Source organism: Harpia harpyja, chromosome 8, assembly GCF_026419915.1.
Source record: "Harpia harpyja isolate bHarHar1 chromosome 8, bHarHar1 primary haplotype, whole genome shotgun sequence".
NCBI lineage: Eukaryota > Metazoa > Chordata > Aves > Accipitriformes > Accipitridae > Harpia > Harpia harpyja.
The window spans coordinates 49,097,279-49,115,927 of NC_068947.1; the positions used below are offsets into that span (position 1 = coordinate 49,097,279).

Below are 18,649 nucleotides of genomic sequence, written 5' to 3' on the forward strand. Positions count from 1 at the left end.
TCAGGGTCACGAGGGGCTGCCTTCTGCCTCTGGCTGAGGCATGAGGCTGGAATGGGAGGTCTGTTGATGGGAAAATGTGGTGACATGCAAGGACAGTTTGGTTTATTCAGGAAGACTGGAGAAGCAGCCTCATGGGTGTGCTGGAGAGGTGGTTGTAGCTATGATGGAGTATGCATATACTACTTGTTGCTGCCTGTGGGCTCTCCATTTGCCACCATGCATGCTTGCCTCACCGCAGCACTTTTAAAGGGGTCTTAGGTTGTGGCCTGCCACCTGGAAGGAGCAAGCATGCTTTAACAAGTATAGCAATCTGACTGCCTCCTGAAATCAAAACCTTGCTGCCTCAGTCCAGGCTTTTGCCCTCTTCATGCTCTCAGATATCTTCAAAGTTTTGCTCCCTGGCTGTTCACAGAGTCTGTCTTGCTCAACTGTCCAGTGTGCTCCAGAGAAGCTGGTGGCAAGAAGGCTCTTGAGACATCTTATCTTGTTCAATGTTGCTTCTTGGAGTAGCTCTGGATTTTCCGCAGGAAAATTGTTGATATCAACCTTTTTAATCCAAGGTGGAACCTTTCAGATTCTAGGTCTTTTCTGATGAGGCAGAGGGACCTGCTATGTAAGTATGAGGAAGACAGACTTTCTGGGGGAGAAGGGAAGAAAACAATAGCTCAGCCACCCTTCTGGAAAACCATGTTTTTGCCAGGCAGGGTACAGACAGGATTTTCCACCCTCCCTGGCTCCAAATGCAGCAAAGAAGCTGAAAGTGCTGAGTTAGATATTCCACTCCACCCCTGAGGGCTCTAGGTCCAGGAGGGTAAGCATATTTGGGAGTAGTTCCCCAAATTCATATTATAATCAACCTATTAATAGGCTGGCTTGGTCCCACCCCCAGCACTTTGGCTGTAGCTTTTCTTCTGGGAGACTTGACTGCCAAAACGAGCATTCCCTTTGGCATTGATTCAGGAGCTTGGGGGGGAGGTAAAAATTAAATTGGAGTCCCAGTGAATGTGGTGCCAAGTCTCAGCTCACTGATTGCTCTGCTGCTTCTGGTAGGAAGGGCTGCCACGCAGGGGGAATGCTTTAAGGTGGTATGTATGGGTAAAGAGCAGGGAAGAGAGTAGATGCAAGAAAGGTCAAGCCTGGGAAAATGCGAGAGGTTGGGTGGGGATGCTGGCGAGACTTTTGGAAGCAACAACAAAGGTGGGGGAGAGCAACAGTAGATAACTTTTTCAGTTGAAAGGCTGATACTTTTGTGAGCTGAGGCTTGGATTTGCAGCTGAGGCTTTGGTTTGTCCCTACAGATAGGAACACTGATGGAGCCTGTCATCCACAGTTCAGTACCTTCTGGATGGCTCAGAAACTACATAGGAAGGATGTTGCTGGATAAAACCCTCCTCTTCTGTAGTTAGGCTGCTAAACATATTCCCTTCTTCTCCAGTGAATACTCTTTCCCCACCCTAGAGCTTTGCTAGTCTAGACAGCTCAAGAAAATGAATGGCTTCAAACACATGTGGTAATTACTGATCTTACACATAGACTGAATCTTGGGCTCCAGTATAGCCTTGGTTTTCTGAGGTTAGAAATGTCTGAGAGTGGGTCTTTCCTCCCTTTTGCTCATCCTTGCAATAGGGCTATGAGGAGCAAGGCCATGATAGTTCATCATGCGTCGGGCTGTATGAAGTACTGAGAGCTTCAGCCTGCTTTTCTCTTTCCTGGCATGGGCTTGCCTTTATGAACCAGCTGGCTAAGAAGCTAGTGGGAGGCCTCCGTACGCCTTTGGAATAGGGCTACAGTTCTTGCAGATGGCTGTGAGCTGGTTGATGTTCTCTGTCCATCTAATCAAGAGAAGCTTACTACTTGGAAATAGCAGCTCTGTATAGAAAAAGTCTGTTAGAGCATTGCCTGTACCCGTGTCACCCATCTGCATTTGGATAGATGTTTGCTGAACTGTGGTTTAAAAATTCAGGAAGGGAGCAGCTGCTTCCTCAAAACAGGTACCTGTCACTGAACAGCCTGTACCTTCCCTGCAGGCATTATCAATATCTTATTGGGAAATCTTGTGCACATGCTCACAAAAAGTAGATGCATACATGTTTTGCAGAAGGGGAAAACATCCAGCCTGTCTCCCAGGTGAACTGGAGTAGCTGCTTCTTAGGTGGCGCGTGAGCCTTTAGCTTTAATACAAACCAGAGCTGAAACAGAATTGCATGGTGGAAGCTGGTGTCACTTTTGACCCAGCTGTTTTGGCTTGGCAGTCTTGTATCTATTGAACCTGTTGCTTATAAAACTGATCTCTAGGCTGTCAGTATTTACTGATCTAATCTGATGAGTGCTCTCTTGTCTGTGTCCCTTGGTGCCACTGGGGCCGTGTTCCCTAGTCAGGGAGTGTGTAGAGGGCTAAGGAGTGGAAATAAGCTTCTTCATACTCCAGCCTGCATTTGTAAGCCTTGCACATCTGATCTTGCAACAATGAGGTGTTGCTCAAGTATGTCTCGCCTTATCAAGGGTGACATTTTTCTAATGAAGAACACCTGGTCAACATTTGAACTGTACAGAGCGCTCTTGCCTGGAGTTGTGTCGACACTCCTCTTAAGGTTATGTTGTCCTAAAATCTCCCTACGCCTCAAAAGGAAAGCTTCCATGGCATATAGACACTTTTGTTTCTGTTTCTAGCATGGTGACATGTATCAGCTTAGCCATGGGTTTAGGAAGCTGGATCTCTTGCCTGAGGCAACAGCTGCGGAAATCTTGCTGTTTTCTGGTGAAGGAACTTCATAATGTGTGTCTAATTGCATTGGTTGGTCATAGTGTGACTGATCCCGTACACTTGTGGGCCATTTCTGTTTCCAGTCGGGCGGTCAGAAGAGGGACTGCAGAACAAGCATAGGTGCACACTAGTGCAATGCTGTACCTGCCCAGCTAAATCCTGCTGGAGGCACTCTGGGCTTGCACGCTCTTCCTTCTACCCTGTGTGCAATTTGGTTGGTCTGCGTTCCCAGGGAGTAGAGGAGTTACACTGACCTTCCTTTCTCCTTGGGGTTTCTTCAGCCCTCACCATCCTCCATAGTGATAAACACTGTGATGAAAGAGATTGAGCTGATGAGTTTTTACCTTGTTCTGTAGCAACACATCTTATTAACTGTCCTGATGCCTTGATTACAGGAGCTTCCTAGAACAGCATTTTCCACAGACTAGCGACTTTGCAGAGCAGCTCAGTCGCCAGAGCCTCCAGCCTGTGTGAAGTTAGCCTGGTTCCTGAATGCTTTTTCTCTGTCCTGAAATCAGTACAAGGCACCCTGATGAGCATTTGTGTGAGTGTCCCCTGCCCATCACCAAACCTGATGAGCACCAGCATTGAATAGTCTCTCCTCCCAAGAAGTTCTGGGATAGCCGGCTAAATGGGTGTTAATTGCATCTGCAGGTGTGAAGCTCCTTGAAGAAACTGAGCTGTCTGCTCCAGAGCAGCTTCTTTAGCACTGAGAGGTGTCAGACTTGTGACCTCCAAGCCAGTGTCTTTCCAGCAGCACTTCACAAAGCTGGGTGTTTACAACCACCTTTTTGCAACTCATCATCTCTGCAGCTGGGCTGCTTCTCCATGCTCCCATTCCTGAGCTTGCAGAACTCTCTGTCCACAGTTGTGTGACGTGGGCAGTTGAGCATTAGCACCCTTCAAACACTCCATGCCATGGAGTAGCCGTGGAGTAGGGAAGGAGGATCTGACTTGGGGCTGAACTAATAATGACTTAATGGGAAAAGACGTGCAACTGCGTTCTTAGTCATTCTTAGTCACAGGCCATACCTTTCCCCCTCCTGCCTGTGTCTGCTGCCTCACCTCCAGGAGGATGGTGCCACAGAGAGCAGTTCACCTGATTGCTCTTGCCATGAGGGTACCTGTGGAATTGCAGAAGGGAATTTTCCAGTAGCCTCTGAAAAAAAATGTGTGCTGTTCCCTGCTGCGTAGGGAGCAGTCTCCTTTGATGCTCCAGATGAGTTATGGGAATGGTGCCTTGTTCTGTTTTACGAGGGTCGGTTTGGTGGTGCATGGGGTGTGCTGTCAGCAGAGTTCAGCTAGGACTTCTTACTTGGGTCAGAGCAACACCTCATTAAGAGGATGTTTCTTTGTGAGGGTAGTGAGCAGCAGACTCCAGGAGTGCCAGGTGCTTCTCATTAGAGGGGAGGGGAAAGTCTAGGATGGACTGTCAGTATCTGACTGCATGCACAACTCATCTGGGAGTTTCTGATGTGGTAAAGCCTGTCTCCAAGGCCTGGGAGGGCTCTGCTTTTCTGAAAGGAGCATGTTTTCCTAGCCCCATGCCTTTCTGCATGTGCTTTTCCGAAGATTTTATATATGGCTTTACACGTAGAGCTGCTCTTTGTTTTGATGAAGATGACAGAGCTCAGGAACTGAAGTGCCCACAGTCATCTTCCTACCCCTCTCCTGCCTTGTTTGATCTTGATCTTTGATCAGCCCCAGCACCCCTTGTGCACACACCACCTCCCCTCTCCTTTTTGCTGGGAGGAGTGTGAAATTGAGTGTACTAGACCACAGCCCAGATACCAGTCGTATTGTGTTCCTGCAGATGTACCAGGCAGCAATGGCGAGTGGTGCAGGGTGATTGTTATACCCTGGAGCAGTCTCACGTTTTTTGAATACTTAATACTTTAAAAGTTTACAAGCCTACTTGTAAGTGAAGGGCCTGCTGTCAATTATTAACACCCCTGGCTAGTATGCTATTACTTGCTGCCTGACAGGGAACTGCTAGGCTTTGTCCTTCTGAAAGAGATGGTGTGGAGGAAATGCCATTGGTTTCATCTGCAGAGATTTTGCTTCTTGTTGGTTTGTCTTTCAGAATCAACGCTGCCCAGAAGTACAAGAACAGCATGTGCTCCAGCTTACCCTGTACTTAAAGGGTTTGTCATGTAATTTCTTTTCCCCCGCTGTCGGTGCCCTCCAAAGCGCCTGTGTGTACCACCCACAGAGACAGATGGTCTCCCTAAGCTGCTGAACAAATTTTGTGGCCGTGAAGATACTTTTATCTTCTAATGCTGAAAAAAAAAAAAAAAATCCACCCCCTCAACCTTTGACATCTGTTTCTTGTGGTGAATGATGAAATATTCTGCAAAGGAGCGAGCTGTGTGCCCTTTGGGGGAAAGGAGGAGGCTCACTTTTTGTTAAAAGTGTAAGAAATTGTGAATTTACAGTTCTCCTGCAACCCAACCAAGTAATGTCCAAGAAAACTGAAAGCTAATTCCTGACCCTACCCTTGAAGGAATAAGGAAGAGTTAATAGGGAGCTGGGTGGTAGTAAAAGAATTTCCCCACACACACACACACAAAACTGAGGGCAATATTTTCGCTTATATCTTGATCCCCCCTCCAGCACTCGCTCCCCTTAAATGAACCTCTGTGCTTAAATTCCCCTTGTGCAGTTTAGGTCAAGTGGGGACCTCAGCTGACGGGGGAGAGCTATTCCCTGGCTGACAGCAAAACAGGCTCCCGGCACAGCAGTAAGGTCCTTAGCTGCGGTTTGGGGGCTGCCAACTCCGGCTTGCGCTCCCAAAGTCCTGGCAGAGGGTCATCTGCATCCTTGTTGGGACTGGATTTTTGATGCTCAGCTTGGAACTGCAGACCATGTCCCTGCAGCCCTAGCACTGTTTGTAGGGTTGCTCTATGCTGGCTATAAAATGTGGTGGCTCTTGCTTGTGCAAAGCTTGCTGGGGTGGAGCTGGGTGGTGGAGGGATGCTGTGCAGGGTGGGCTGGGCTGTAGTTTAAGAAAGCTGATATTCATTTTTGTGCAAGGGTCTGCTAGTGGGTAGCATCGATGCTGCCTATTCAGGCCTGTCGGTGTAGGCTTGCAGGGAAATAACACGCGGAGGTGTTGTGAGAGAAATGCTAGAAGAAGTTAAAGCTGCTGTATTGACTCAAATGGCAAACTTCATTCAAAGTCTGGCCACGTTAATCCTGTCCCCTGCTGGGGGTCAAGTAAGAGGTGGTCCTCTTTCCTGAGAGAGCATCCTACTAGGCTGCTGTTGGAACAGGAGCTGAATACTGATGTTTCATGGCAACAGCATCTAAATGTAAAGTCCTATTACAGCACTGAAGTTTTTCTGCCAGTAGAAACTTTGAACACTTTATTTCTGTTGTTTCATTGGAATTAAAGTTGTGTTTCTTAGCTTTCACTTAAAAAAAAACCCCAACCAAACTGCACTCACCGCCCCCTCCCCAAAAAAACCCAAACAACAAAAAACCAACAAAACCCACCTCGCCCTTAGTTGCTTCATAACTATTAATGTAACTCAAAGAATTCCTTGTTTGAAGACTGGCCTTATTTGATGCATGGTCAGGCTTTAAATTATCTTTTGAAAATGCAGACTCTTATAAACTTCTTGCCATACCTGCCAGTCCCTGCATATTTATTTTTTTTTTCTTTTGGGGCTCAGACTAATCAGAGGCAGAGCATACGTGTGTGTCGGGAAGAGGAAATGCATTGCTGTCACGGATTATGCTCCTCCCTGGGACTGGAAGTGGTAATCCAGGGTACCATGTATTGCCTGCTGCTGCAAGGTTCCTAGGCACTTGAGCAGCTCACAAGCTCGAGTTGGAGGCTAATGGGTGCCCTGTAGCTCAGGGCTTGGGAGTCTGGTATTTCATCCCTTATGTGTCTGCCCTAAGTGCCTGTTTTCACTCTTGCATGCAGGGTAAGCTCTTGGTCTTGCTCCCAACTCCTGTGTTCAGAAGGTAAAGCACACCTTGGTGTCATCCCTGACTTGTTTGAAACTCCTTAAATCCTAAATATAACCAAGTGTGTAGAAACTTTTGACAGAGGTTAAGCCTCCCTCATAAAATACTTGGTACACCCCTCAATTACATAAATGTTTGATCATAGTTTCACATCACTTAAACTAATGCTACTGCAAAAAATACCCTGTCAACGGTCTGATCCTTCCTCACCCCTCCCAAAGAAATCTTGTCTGGTTGCACAGGGATCTGAATCATGGAACTAGTAACTTACATCTCTATATTATCTATGTAGCTTTATAGTTTGTGTATCTTTCTTCCTGGGTTATTTAGCCCAGCTCAGTTTCTGCAGTCTTTTTAACTGTCCTTCTGGTGCTTAAGGGTTACAAAGGCTTATGGTGGCATAAGAAAGGTGCGATGGAGCAGAGGGAAAGAGGCAGGACAGCATCGTCTCATGGCAGTGATGGTTTAATTGAAAGCGATCCTGCTGCTGCCTGCATGAGGAGACAGATTGTGCATATGCGTTGCTGCAGTCTGCCTGCAGAGCAGGAGCAGTCCTTGGTGGTGCATGGCTCTGTCTGCAAAAGTGTGCTCCTCTGCTGAGCTTGGGGAAAGGAGACCCTCGAGTCCTTGCTTCTCCTCTGCTACCCGGCAGGCCTACAGGGGACCAGCTGTGGCCCAAGCATGAGGGACAGGTCTCTTGCCCCAGGCAATGTCTCTTAAGGTGCAGAGCCAGACACTGTGTACCACATGGATGGCAGCTCATTGCTGTGGTCTTGGTGTAGAGTCGTATCTCCAGCTGTGAGACTGGACTCTAAATTATTGTCTTGAGCCATGCAGGTCTCCTTCCGCAGGGCTCGTTGGCCTCAATAGTCTGCTCAGCTGTGGAAATTGTTATCTGTAAGATAGACTTCAGCATTGTCCCTGACACTCTCAGATTGGTCATGGGTCTGTGTCGTGTTGGGTGTGGACAAGCGGAGCCTGCTTGGGCTGGTGGCAGCTGGGTGCAACACCCCCAGGTGCCCGGGGAAGCTGGCTTGCCCCTGCTTTGTCAGCACCTGCATCTCTCTGGTGTGCCTGTATCTGCCATGCTGTGCAGGTTTGTGGGGACGGCTTGACAGCAGCTTCCTCCCATCATATGTTCACTTAAGTTGTCCCCTTTGTGCTCTTTCTCTCACTGCCCTCCTTCCCAACCTGCCAATTTGCTCAACAGATAAAGGAAGCTTTTCACAGCTTTGGTTTTGCTTCACTGTGAGCAGATGGTAGTTGATTTTTTTTTTTTTCTCCTAAATAAGCAAGTTAGTATTCTCGCTAGCTCCCTTGAGGATACCCCACCACTTTGCAAAATTGCGGCGTGGAGGCAGACTGCTTGGTGTGCTGGCAGTGCACTCGGAAAACCATTTCTGAGCTCTAGCGCGTGGATCCAGTAGCTTCTGCTCTCCAGATCCATCCGATTCAACTATTACCGGTTCCTGAGGGTGCTGGGCTGGGCTTGAGGGGTGCATGTCTGGCCAGGCGTTGGTTTGGTTTGCTGTGGGTGTCTAGGACATGGCAGATACACGGCTCGGCACAGGCAGCTCCTTTGCTCTCATCTTTCTTCTCTGCATCGCAGCAGACCCTGGGGCAATGAGGTGCTGGTAGCAGGGGCTTGCACTCTGCTTGATGAGAAGGTAGTGCTTTTGCCTGTCTGAATGTGTTGTATATGATCAAAGGGAAGTGGATGCCTCTAGTTTGAGAGCTGTTGGGGCATCTGCGTGTGGTTATTGGTGTGCGAGGAACTGGTTAAAATCCAGCCCAAGCTGTTAGTGCCTGAAAGCTGCTCTTGTCCACTGGCTAATCCGTGCGCTATACCGTTTAGATTTAGTGGTTCTGCTAGGTATCTGCATGGTGAGTAAGTGCTTGAAAACACCCACCCGCACACACTGTTCCTCTTGGAGAGGCGGTCTTGGCGTAGGAGGATGCGAGTGGTTTGCTTTGGAGCCCGCTCTCCTGGCAGCTGGCTTCTTCAGCCTTCTGGGGGAGAGGTTTGTTGTGCCGCATGCTCAGACTTTCACAAGCTGCTCTTTCAGATGCAGCCCCTGAAGCTGCTCTTGTTGTACGCTCACGTACCCGTTCCAGTGGATGGGCTGAGGTAATCAGTGCAATGTATCTTTGCCGCATGCTAACGAACTCCCCTTGGCTAGTCTGTGAGGGGGCTGGAAGACAGCCTTTCTGGTTACCTAGGCTGACCCATTGCAATAAGGCATCCTAGAATTGCATACAGTGAACCTGGGAAGAAGCTTAGGCTCAGCAAGGGCTTAAGTCTTTCCTTTCTTGTGAAGTGTCCCCCTGCCTCCCATAGGAAGCTCTTCTGGTGCTCTGGGACCTCCATTGTTTCTAAAACTCATGTTAGGCTTTTGCAGCTTGTTTCTTATTTCATTTTCTGTCTGTTGAATATGATGGGGGTAACAAGTGTCCCTATGATCTTTGCCTCCCTTGGCACTGTATACTGTGAAATGACATGTTCACTGTGTTACTGAGGAAGGGAAGTGTGGTGCTGTCACAGTATCTGACCTCAACACAGTGACTGTGTTTTCCTGGTAAATCATATTACCGGATCTTTGGGACCGCATTTCAAGTGAGAGGATTGTGCTCTCCTCCTCCTCCTCCTCTTCCTTCTCGCTATATATCACCACTAGTGTCTTGGGTTTTTGTCCTAGTTAATTATACGAGCTGCCGCCTTCAGCTGTTGGAAGTGGAAGCAAGGGCAGCGTGGCTGTTGGGAAAGCATTCATTGAAATTTGAAGTTCTACCAATGAATGTGACTGGGAAAAACATTCAGCCCATATGCTGGTACCCTAAAGACCAGTTAACTTCCTGAAGTATCAGGCTGGAAAGTTTCTCAGAAGGAGAATTGCAATGGGAGCATGCCTGTGGGTTTACTGGGATTTTATAGTTGCTTGCTAAAACTTAGCACTCTCTACTTCTGTAGCAGCATCTTCTTAGTACTCGCCTGGGAATACTTTTATAGGGTTCTTCAGGGAGGCTTAAATAAGTAGCTTGTTTGGGTCGTATGACATAAAGGAGTGGATTTCTGCCCCCCCACCCCCCAAGTTTGGTCATACCCTCCTGTAAAATACTCTGTTTTAAAGCTCTCGTTCCATACTCACAGCTTGTCTTCCAAATAAAAAGATTCGAACATAACAGCAACATTTGTAGTAGACTTGCAGGGGTCATTTTCTTTTTCATCCATACTGGAGGGTTTTGGCTAGGCTGCTGTTGAGGAAAACACACAAAAAAACCAACCTGAAAATGAATCCTACTCTCCCTCTCTCATTCAGAAAATCTGTAAGTTGAAATCCTTTCTGCATCAGCAGTGAACTACTGTATTGCTCAGCTGGTGTGTTGATTCTGTTTTTTTGTCTTAGGAAACATGAGACTTGGCGTAGAATGTGTGTGTTGGAGAGCACAGTGTCTTGGACCATGCAGGGCAGAAAAGGGAAGATGTGCGGCTGGAAACCGGGCTGGTGCTCTCCTTAAACTTGGAACATTCATGTGACAGTTGTTCAGATGTCCAGTGTTGGATGGGTGGGGACACGCTTAAATTCATGTTCTTTTATTTTTTTTAAAAAGGCTGGGAGGGGAGAGAACAGATGGGGACTGGTTGCTGCAAAACTGTGGGACAAACCCTGTATGTGTTTGGGCTCCATATAAATTGCACCATTAATGGATGGATGTTCACTTCCATAGGGGCAGCAGCCATGCTGCCATCACAGTGACAACCTGTTACTGTCTGAGGTTTCCTTCCTTTCCCTGATAAAGGCTTGACCTTGCAAATTCTTTTCCCTGCCTGACCAAATGCCAGAAGTCGGGTGTCTAAAACAAACTTGCTGCATCCCAGTCACCCGGTGCCTGTTCCGGGGAGGGCGAGGATTGCTCTTGCCTGCCTTAGCCGAGCGGAGACTTCAGTTGTGGTTGTCTGACAAGAAAATGTGGTTTTCCTGTTCCTAGGGGCTGTGGTCTTGTTCTCTTGACTCTAGCAAACTGAAATGCTGTTGTAGTTACGACGATCAAAAGGCATTTTTCTGCTCTGCTTGTTTGGCCACAGCTGCTGAAGGAGTTCCTTGTCTTGGCATCTCTGCTGAGATCTGACTCCAGCTCTGTTTACTGGAGAGGACAAAACTGTAGCTAAGGCATTGGTACTACTGCCGGCGCTACAAAGCGCTTGTGCACAACCTCAGTCCTCTCAGGAGCCTTGCTCCAAGGTGCTGCTTGGGAAGGACAGCGAGTACCAAATCCCCCGTGCTGTGCCAGATGCAGGAGACGGCCTCTGGGGTGGCACTGCTGCCCGGGGAGCATCTGTCTGGGCAGCCTGCGCTGGCCTCACCTCTAGCTATGGAAGGCAGAGCAGGGTAGCAAGTCTGTGTAGAGGATGGTAGAAATACCTTCTGTAACTATTTTCAGCAGGGATGTTGGTGCGGGAAGCATTTCAATTTCAATTGTCTATTTCCAGTTTTGTTTCCAAGGCTGTGGTCCTGGTGACTTTGCTTTGTAAGAGCAGTCAAGTGTGGTGAAGGACCAGGAACTTGAGCCCCAGCTCTGTGCCTAGCAAAAGAGTATGTGAAGGAAAGGGATTTTCTGGGAGGGAGATGTGATTGTAGGGTGCTTCTGGGAAGGCGCAGAAGTTTTCTGAGCCTGTTCGGTGTGAGCTGACAGCACTGCTAGGGAGTAAGAAGTGCTGTGGATGAGCCTCTCAGTGTTCCAGGAGACCTCAGCATCTTTGCAGTAGATAAGCTTGCTGCAGTTGTAGGCTGGAGACTGCTGGAAAGGCAAAGCTGGCTCTGTGTGGAAGGTTGCTTTGTGCAATTCTTGCTCAGCTTCTCTTTGGGGCACCAAAGCTTCCCAACTGGCTGTGGCATGTATTTTGTGTGCCCAGAGACCTTGGCTTGTTTTCATGCTGTGTCTGTTTTGAAGAACATAAAAAAAAAATGTTGTTTGGAGGAGAGGAGTCTGTGTTGGGAACCATTTGATTAAATAATCCCAAGCTTCCTTTGCCCTCAGCCCTCAATTAGCACAGCAGTGATCAGGCCTCTCTGACTATCCCTGTGGATTTTAAGTGTGTGGCTCACCTTAAACTCTGATGCTGCAGGATTTGCATCCATAGCAAGGTAAGGAAGTGGGTGCTCTGGCAGCAAACAGCTCAGCTCTTTCTGGATGCATATTTATATCTGTATGTGTTCCAAAAGCATGAGGCACTCCTCTGCCTTTGATGATTAACAGCACCTAGCTGATCGTTGGTATAGTGCCATGACAGGCTACATTTCTAGCTTAGCAGTAAAGCACAAAACTGCTAAAACCATGTGAATGACAGCTGCTGCAGCCTGCTGGGTTTGACCGTAGTGTGTCCAATGGCAACATTGGGTGTAGAGGTGTGGCTTCCATCTTTTTTTTTTTTTCTTCTCCTTATTTTCTTTTTCACTAACCCTTCCTCACTGCTTCAGAAGACTCGAAACGCTTTTTCTAGAAACGAGCATGGCCCAAAGCCAGTATTTTGATATTATAAACAGGCTTCTTTCCTTGTGCTTTGCTTCAGTATAGCACTGGCTTGTTTTCCTGGAAGTCGTCTAAAAAAGCCAATTTCAGTATTGGTGTAGCTGTGTCACAGAAGGAAAGTACAAAGTCAAAATGGGCTCTGAGCTACAGAGTATGGCAAGATCTCAGATATCGAAATTCTGTGTAGCAGCAAGTATTCAGGCAAAACTGTTCCTGACTTACCTTTTGAGAGAAAAAAATTGGCGATAGTTGCTGCCTTTGTGTCACGTAGTCCCCTCCTCCACTTCCTTGGATGCCCTGTAAAAGTTAATTCATTACTGTTTGTAAAGGTCTCTGCATTTCTCTGCTGCCAAATGCCACTGAGGTACCCTGCGCTTCTGTTGGGTCTGGTTGTTTGCTTTCCCTCTTGGCAGCATGCTGTGACATGGCCTTCTTCAGGGTAGTAATAATAATTTAAAGAAAAAAAAAGCAACCCTCCAACTACACAAAATGCAAAGCAACGAAACGTAGACCCTTACTGCTATTGCCTACAAGGAAAACTGGGTTTCCAGTAGGCCACTGGCCTGTGCAAGAGGCTTTTTCTCATGTCATAAGTTTTGAGTCTGAACTGTTGCATGAAAATGCTTTTCGTGTCCTGATACGCTTTTCTGTATTCTGGTAGTTTGTTACAATCCCTGAAATATATTGGGCTGCCAGATCCTCTTCGTAGGACATGAGGAGGATGCTCACTCTGACCTTCTCCAAACAGGCAATTAAGTATTGAAACTTTCTTTTCGTTTTCTTCCTGCCCCTCGCCATTCTTCTAAAATCATAAACGCAAGGAAAGCCTCAGTTAGCTGAAGGGTGGGGTGAATGAATGCAGTGACCGACATGGTACTGAACTCCTCCTGAGACACTGCTGCAAGGAAACAGCCTCCGAACGCGGGCTCTGGGAAGGCTGCCAGTTTCCATTCCCCTTGGAGCTGGCGTGTGGGTGGAGAGGAGGCTTGCTGCAGCCACTTCACCTTGCTTGCAAGGCAGCAGAGGGTCTGCCCTGCAGTGGAAAGTCCCAAAAAACCTGAATTTCTGTCGGGAGACAGAAAGCAGGCTTCCTTAGCATTTTGCTTTGCTCCTACTCGCTCCTCAGGGCATCCTCTGGATGCTTATTTGCTTGAGGTTACCCTCCTCCTTGCAGGTTTTGTTGCACAAGTGTGTTGGGTCCCTTTCTGCCATGTTTGGGACAGCTGTGTCTTTTTGGGGGGAGTGGTGGTTCTTGTTGCTTTGCAGCTCCCGCATGGGGCAGGGCTGGCTGTCCTGCACTTTGCAGGGTGAGGCTTCCCCTTGATGTGGGTGAAGAGGTTGAGCAACACGGCCCAGAAGGCTCTGATTCAGCAGCCTTCTCCTCGCTCTTGCTAATTATTGTGACCCTTCTAATTTTCTTGTCTGCAGCATCTTCTCTTTAATTTTTTTTTTTCTTTAAGAGAATTTGAAGAGTCGCAATACAGCTGTCTTCCTAACCTGCAACGCTTAGGATGGACTACATGGGAGACAGAAATGGGCTGGTAGAAATTTAGGAAACTGATGTTTATTACAATTCGCTCCCTAAAGAGCAGACCCACTGTGATTGGGGTATCTCATATGTGGGACTGAGCCTGTACTAGATTTGCATCAGCAAAAAATGGCTGGGCTTTAATTTTCAGGGCAATAATGGTTGTTTATTGCAATATAAAAGCTTTATTGTGTTTGGATTTTGGGTGCGTGTGCCAATGAATTGGTGGGGTAGATTTAGTGAGGGGATGGAAGGGGTAGTGGGTGGGGAAAACTGGCATGCTGATGATAACATTCTCTGTGGGGTCCAGGGAAAATGTGTATGTATTAAAACAATTTATTCTGTCCTGCGATGCACTATGTTTTGTTCTAATAGAACTAGTTGGTCAATGGGGCACCTCCCAAACATTTCCCACTGCTGGGATGGAAGTCCCAACGCTGTCTGAAATGAGTGCAGTGTATTAGCAGAGTATAACTCTGTTCGGTTTTATCTTCTTGTTTTTAGTTGGTCCTAGTTTTCCAAACGTTGCATTTTGAGATGAAACTCTATGGAGTTTTACCTTCCTGGGAAGCAGACGTGGAAAAACTCAGTCATGTTTGAATGCAGTCAGAAGGGGGAATATGTGCTGCTGCCGCATGACTTCTTTTACGAAATTTTGTTTTTAAGCTGCAGCAAATTCACAGTAGAAATCAGAAGTCTGGTAGGGAGAAATAAACTGGCTTTCACTTGTTCTGTGTCAGCGCCTACGTGTGTGTGGCAGTGGGTCAGTCTGTACTGCTTCATTAAAGGAAAATTATTTCCTTGATTAAACAGTGGCTTTTGATTACATATCGGTAGCTGAATGCTTAAATGGAGTTGCTTTTAACAAACCTGATACGAGGAAATATGAAGGACCAGCGCCTGAAAGATAAAGCTTCTTTAAGATGCTCTAGCTGGATGCAAAAGACCCTGCCAAACGGTCCTAAAGATGGAATTTGCTTCAAAAGCTAAATTCATCATCTTAAAGGTATACAGCTAATGAAATATATGGCACTGTACCATAACTCTGACTGATGAAGGTACATGGTGAACAAGTCTGGGTTTGTTCTTCTGTCTCAGAATCTCGTGAATGGGCTGGCATCTATGCTTAATTCACTGATCAGTGGGAGGGGGGCAGCTGGAGAACGAGGATGGCAGAGGGGGGGTGTGTGTTTAAATTACTGGGGTGTGATGCAGGAGTTTAATATAGCACAAGGCACAGGAAAATTTAAAATGCTCCTCTGGGAGTGCGCGTTGAATCAGTGGTAGTGCTGAGAATTGAATTTAGGTCTTAATTTGTTGATGTCTTTTTTTCCCACGTACCATCCTTGTAATGTTTTCTTCCTGTGTTGTAACATGTGTGAGAATACTTGGTTGCTTTCCTTAGGAGAGGCTTTGTTGGTAAGTGTGAACTTTACAATTAACTGGCAACAAATGTGTTGGCAGTTCCCTTATAATTTTTGTGGGTTCAAAATGAAATTAAGTGTGGGTTCTTGGCAAACTCCAGCTGGCTGAATCGGTGATCTTGGTGATTTGCTAAGAATACTACTGCCAGCCGGATGCCACGTTGCAGCATGCAGCCAGAACAACGTGGAGAGAGCTATGTCCTAGATCCCGCAAGTGTGTTGGCATTTTTAAACACCGTAGCTCTGGCTTGTTTTGAAATACTGTCCTATTTGTTGGTAGCAGTGCCTAAAGACATCTCTCTCTGTTGTCGAAATGATTGCAAAGGAAGATACCTCTGGGTTGAGCCTTTCCTGCTGCTGGCGCGTGTGCTGTTTTGCTCCCATGTGTCATCGTTTTAGGTAGAGGCATCCCTTCAAAGGGATGGAGGGAGTGTCACTGCTCTTTATTCTGTCCCTCGTCTGGGATTTAACAAGCAATACTGAGGTAATCCCTTCTCCGGCAGCCATACTCCTCAGGCAGCGATCTTATCTTGCTGTGAAAGCTTGAAGAGATTGGGCTCTTGTCAGTGTTTGGATGGAGGAGATCTGAGGAGCTGTGAGGTGCGGCTGGAAATGACTCAAAGGGAAAAGCATCCATCCTGAGTTGGTCCCTCCATCTAGGCTGACCAGCTACAGCAAAACCAGCGTGGTGCTCTGATCCTCAGCCTGGGCAAGGTGTCCACAGCTATCGTAGCGCCGAGGCGGGCTGAGCTCCTGTTCTGTGTTTTCCCATAGTGCAGGCAGCCTAGTGCTTCAGTTTATGTGCTGCCCTTGTTTAGGGATTTCCTGTCATCCTCCTATTGAGGTGACGGCAGAGACGTTTATCTTGCGTCCCAAATGAAATTCAGGTCCTAGAGAGAGTAATTAATATTCTGTGTATTGCACAATTCTGTGGGCGTGACAACCCTGTTCCAAATAATGTGGCTATTTCTTCTTCTTTTTTTTTTTTTTTTTTTTATTTTAAGGAAACAAAAGAACTTGTTGCATTTTGGGGGGTTTTGTCTTGTTTTTTTTCTTTTTTCCCTAGCATCCAGCGAGCTGCACTGGTGGTTCTGGAAAATTACTACAAAGATTTCACAGTCTACAACCCAGCCTTGTTAACAGCCTCCAAATCCCGTGCAGCCAAGCACATGGCTGGCCTGAAAGTCTACAATGTTGATGGTAGGTGAGGTAAAATGTAGTCTCTGAGACTGGGTGGGATGGGGAAGGGCTGGGCTGGCTTTATGCTTTGTTATGCACACATTCTCACCTTTTTGCTTTGCCAAATCCTTGTCTCTTGCTGGAAATCTTCCTAACAGTGCTGAGTTTGCCGGTTCCAGATGACTTTACAGATGTGTTTAGCCCACAATAAGGCTTTTGTCTTTGCCAGGTGAAATGGCCAAGTTTTGGGTCAGGTTTAATTATTACGTGGCTTGACAAGGACTTTTCGGCACCACTGCTTGTTTTAGGCAGCCTCTGCTTTTTGTCACCCTTTGGGTCATCTCCTTGGTTGTGATAGTACAATAAACACAACTTTTAACCTAAATGAGTTCCCCGGTTTTTTATTGTGCTGCTTCCGCAGGCAGCCTTCGGGAAAGTGAAGGAGGTTGATATCAATGTGGGAAGAAGCAACTGTGTAAGCAGCAGTTGCCAGTGAAAGCAACGCTCGTCAGCCTGCAGCCTTAGCACTAAATTAGCTATGCCTGGCTTACGCATGGCCATGCTCCCAAGTCATCGTGATGCTAAGCAGTTCGTGGAAATTCAGAGACCTGTAACTATCCCCCTTAAGCTTTGCCATTCTACAGACCTGTTTCAAACTTTTGGGCTTTAAAGAGGCCTGTGGGAGGGTGGATGGGTGGATCCCTGTAGACACTCAAAGCAGTGAAAACTGGACTTAATCATTTGACGCTCTTAAACCCTATCAGTGAAAGCTAGGCTTGATAAGCAGGGTGTGCCCAGCCATCACAGCCTTTACAAAAGTGCACATTCCTTTGATGGAAGAGCTGAAGTTGTGTAGGGAAGCTTTTATGGTGAAGGATGGCTGAAGTCCTGTGACAAGATGTGGTAAGGCACATCCTGCCTGTGAATGCATTAGTATTGAAAGGCTTTGAGAGCTGGAAGGGAGAAGGGACCGAAGGAACTTAGCTGGGCAAGGTGGCTCTGCATGCAGGGTGTGGAGACTGAAATATGAAGAATATCTGTCACATGGAAAAACATGAGACATGATTGTTTTGCTTTCAGCAAAGTTTCAGTGCCTTATGGGTGTGGGGTTTTATTTTATTTTTTTTAATTTTTCATGACTTCAGAAGTTTAAAAGACCTTATTCTAAATGCTTTCCCAAACCTGATGCAGCACTCCTGAGTCTGTAGAATTAATTGGAGGTTTAGATCCTTACAGTGGGATGTCCCCATCCTGAAAGAGGAAGGGGAAAGGTGGAGGCAGGGGGGAGGGAGAGGGGCAGGCTTGCCCATCGTGTGTCCCCTGCTATCTGGAGTGAAGAAGCACTGAGGTGGGAGAGAACGAGTTGAGTTAGAGAGGGGAAGCAAACAGACTTGCTCTGCACTTTTCTAGAGGTGAAATCTTTCATTCCAGCTGCTCAGTGAGGCCTGGTGTGTGGAAAGCGAGGGCTTCCCAATCCTACAGGTGTCCGCACACCATTCAAACCCAACCGCCTGCCAGGCTGGCTGCAGGACATGCCATTCTCGTTGCTAGCTCGCTTGTCTTCTCCTGCGCTGCAGCATCTCTTCAGGAGGTGGCAGGGTCTCTGTTCCTGCAGCACCTGCTGGGATGTTGGGACTCCCAAGCTTGGAGGAGAAACTGCTGGTCTGGTAGCGTTAGTAGTTTAGGAGGTGCTAGCTCACAAAACTTTGTTGGAAGAAAAGGAACCAGAAGCAAGCTCCAGATGTGGCTGGCAGGCCTTTCCAATTGTCAAGCTCATGAACCTGCTGGGAGCTGAAAACTTGTGCCTTCCTTTCCGGGGCAGTACCGATTGCCTGGGCTGTTCCTTGTGCAATGCCGCTGCCTTTGCGGACGTGGAAATCTCAGGCTTAGAGGCATGTCCTTAAGAAGATTCCCGTCCATTTTATAAAGCAGATTGTAGTTCTGGCTGCAGCTTACCTTGGCATCCTGACAGTCTCTTACACCCTCCATGTGAAAAGACAGTAATGCTATTAAGGCAGCCTAATTTGTTGGCAGCTTTTGTATTTGATACCGGAGTAGCCAGGAAGGAAAAACATCTTGCTGTAATCTCTCTTTTATACAGAGTGGGGAGGCTCACCTTCAAAACCAGGATTTTCGTCGCCAGGCATAGTCAATGAGGCAAATTACAGTTCTAACCCAAGTTTGGGAGACAGTGTCTCCCTCGAGTCATATCCTCCATTTTAGGGCTGTCAAACAAAATCTGAAGTGTTT

At 47.2% G+C, this 18,649-nt stretch overlaps 1 protein-coding gene across 1 annotated transcript in view; it reads left to right on the forward strand.

Moving 5' to 3' along the window:
- Positions 1 to 18,649, forward strand: part of VANGL1 (VANGL planar cell polarity protein 1) — a 42,881-nt gene that overhangs the window by 16,809 nt on the left and 7,423 nt on the right. Inside the window, exon 5 of the mRNA XM_052794179.1 lies at positions 16,287 to 16,420. Within this exon, the coding sequence (XP_052650139.1) occupies positions 16,287 to 16,420 (134 nt within the window). The remainder of the gene's footprint in view (positions 1 to 16,286; positions 16,421 to 18,649) is intronic.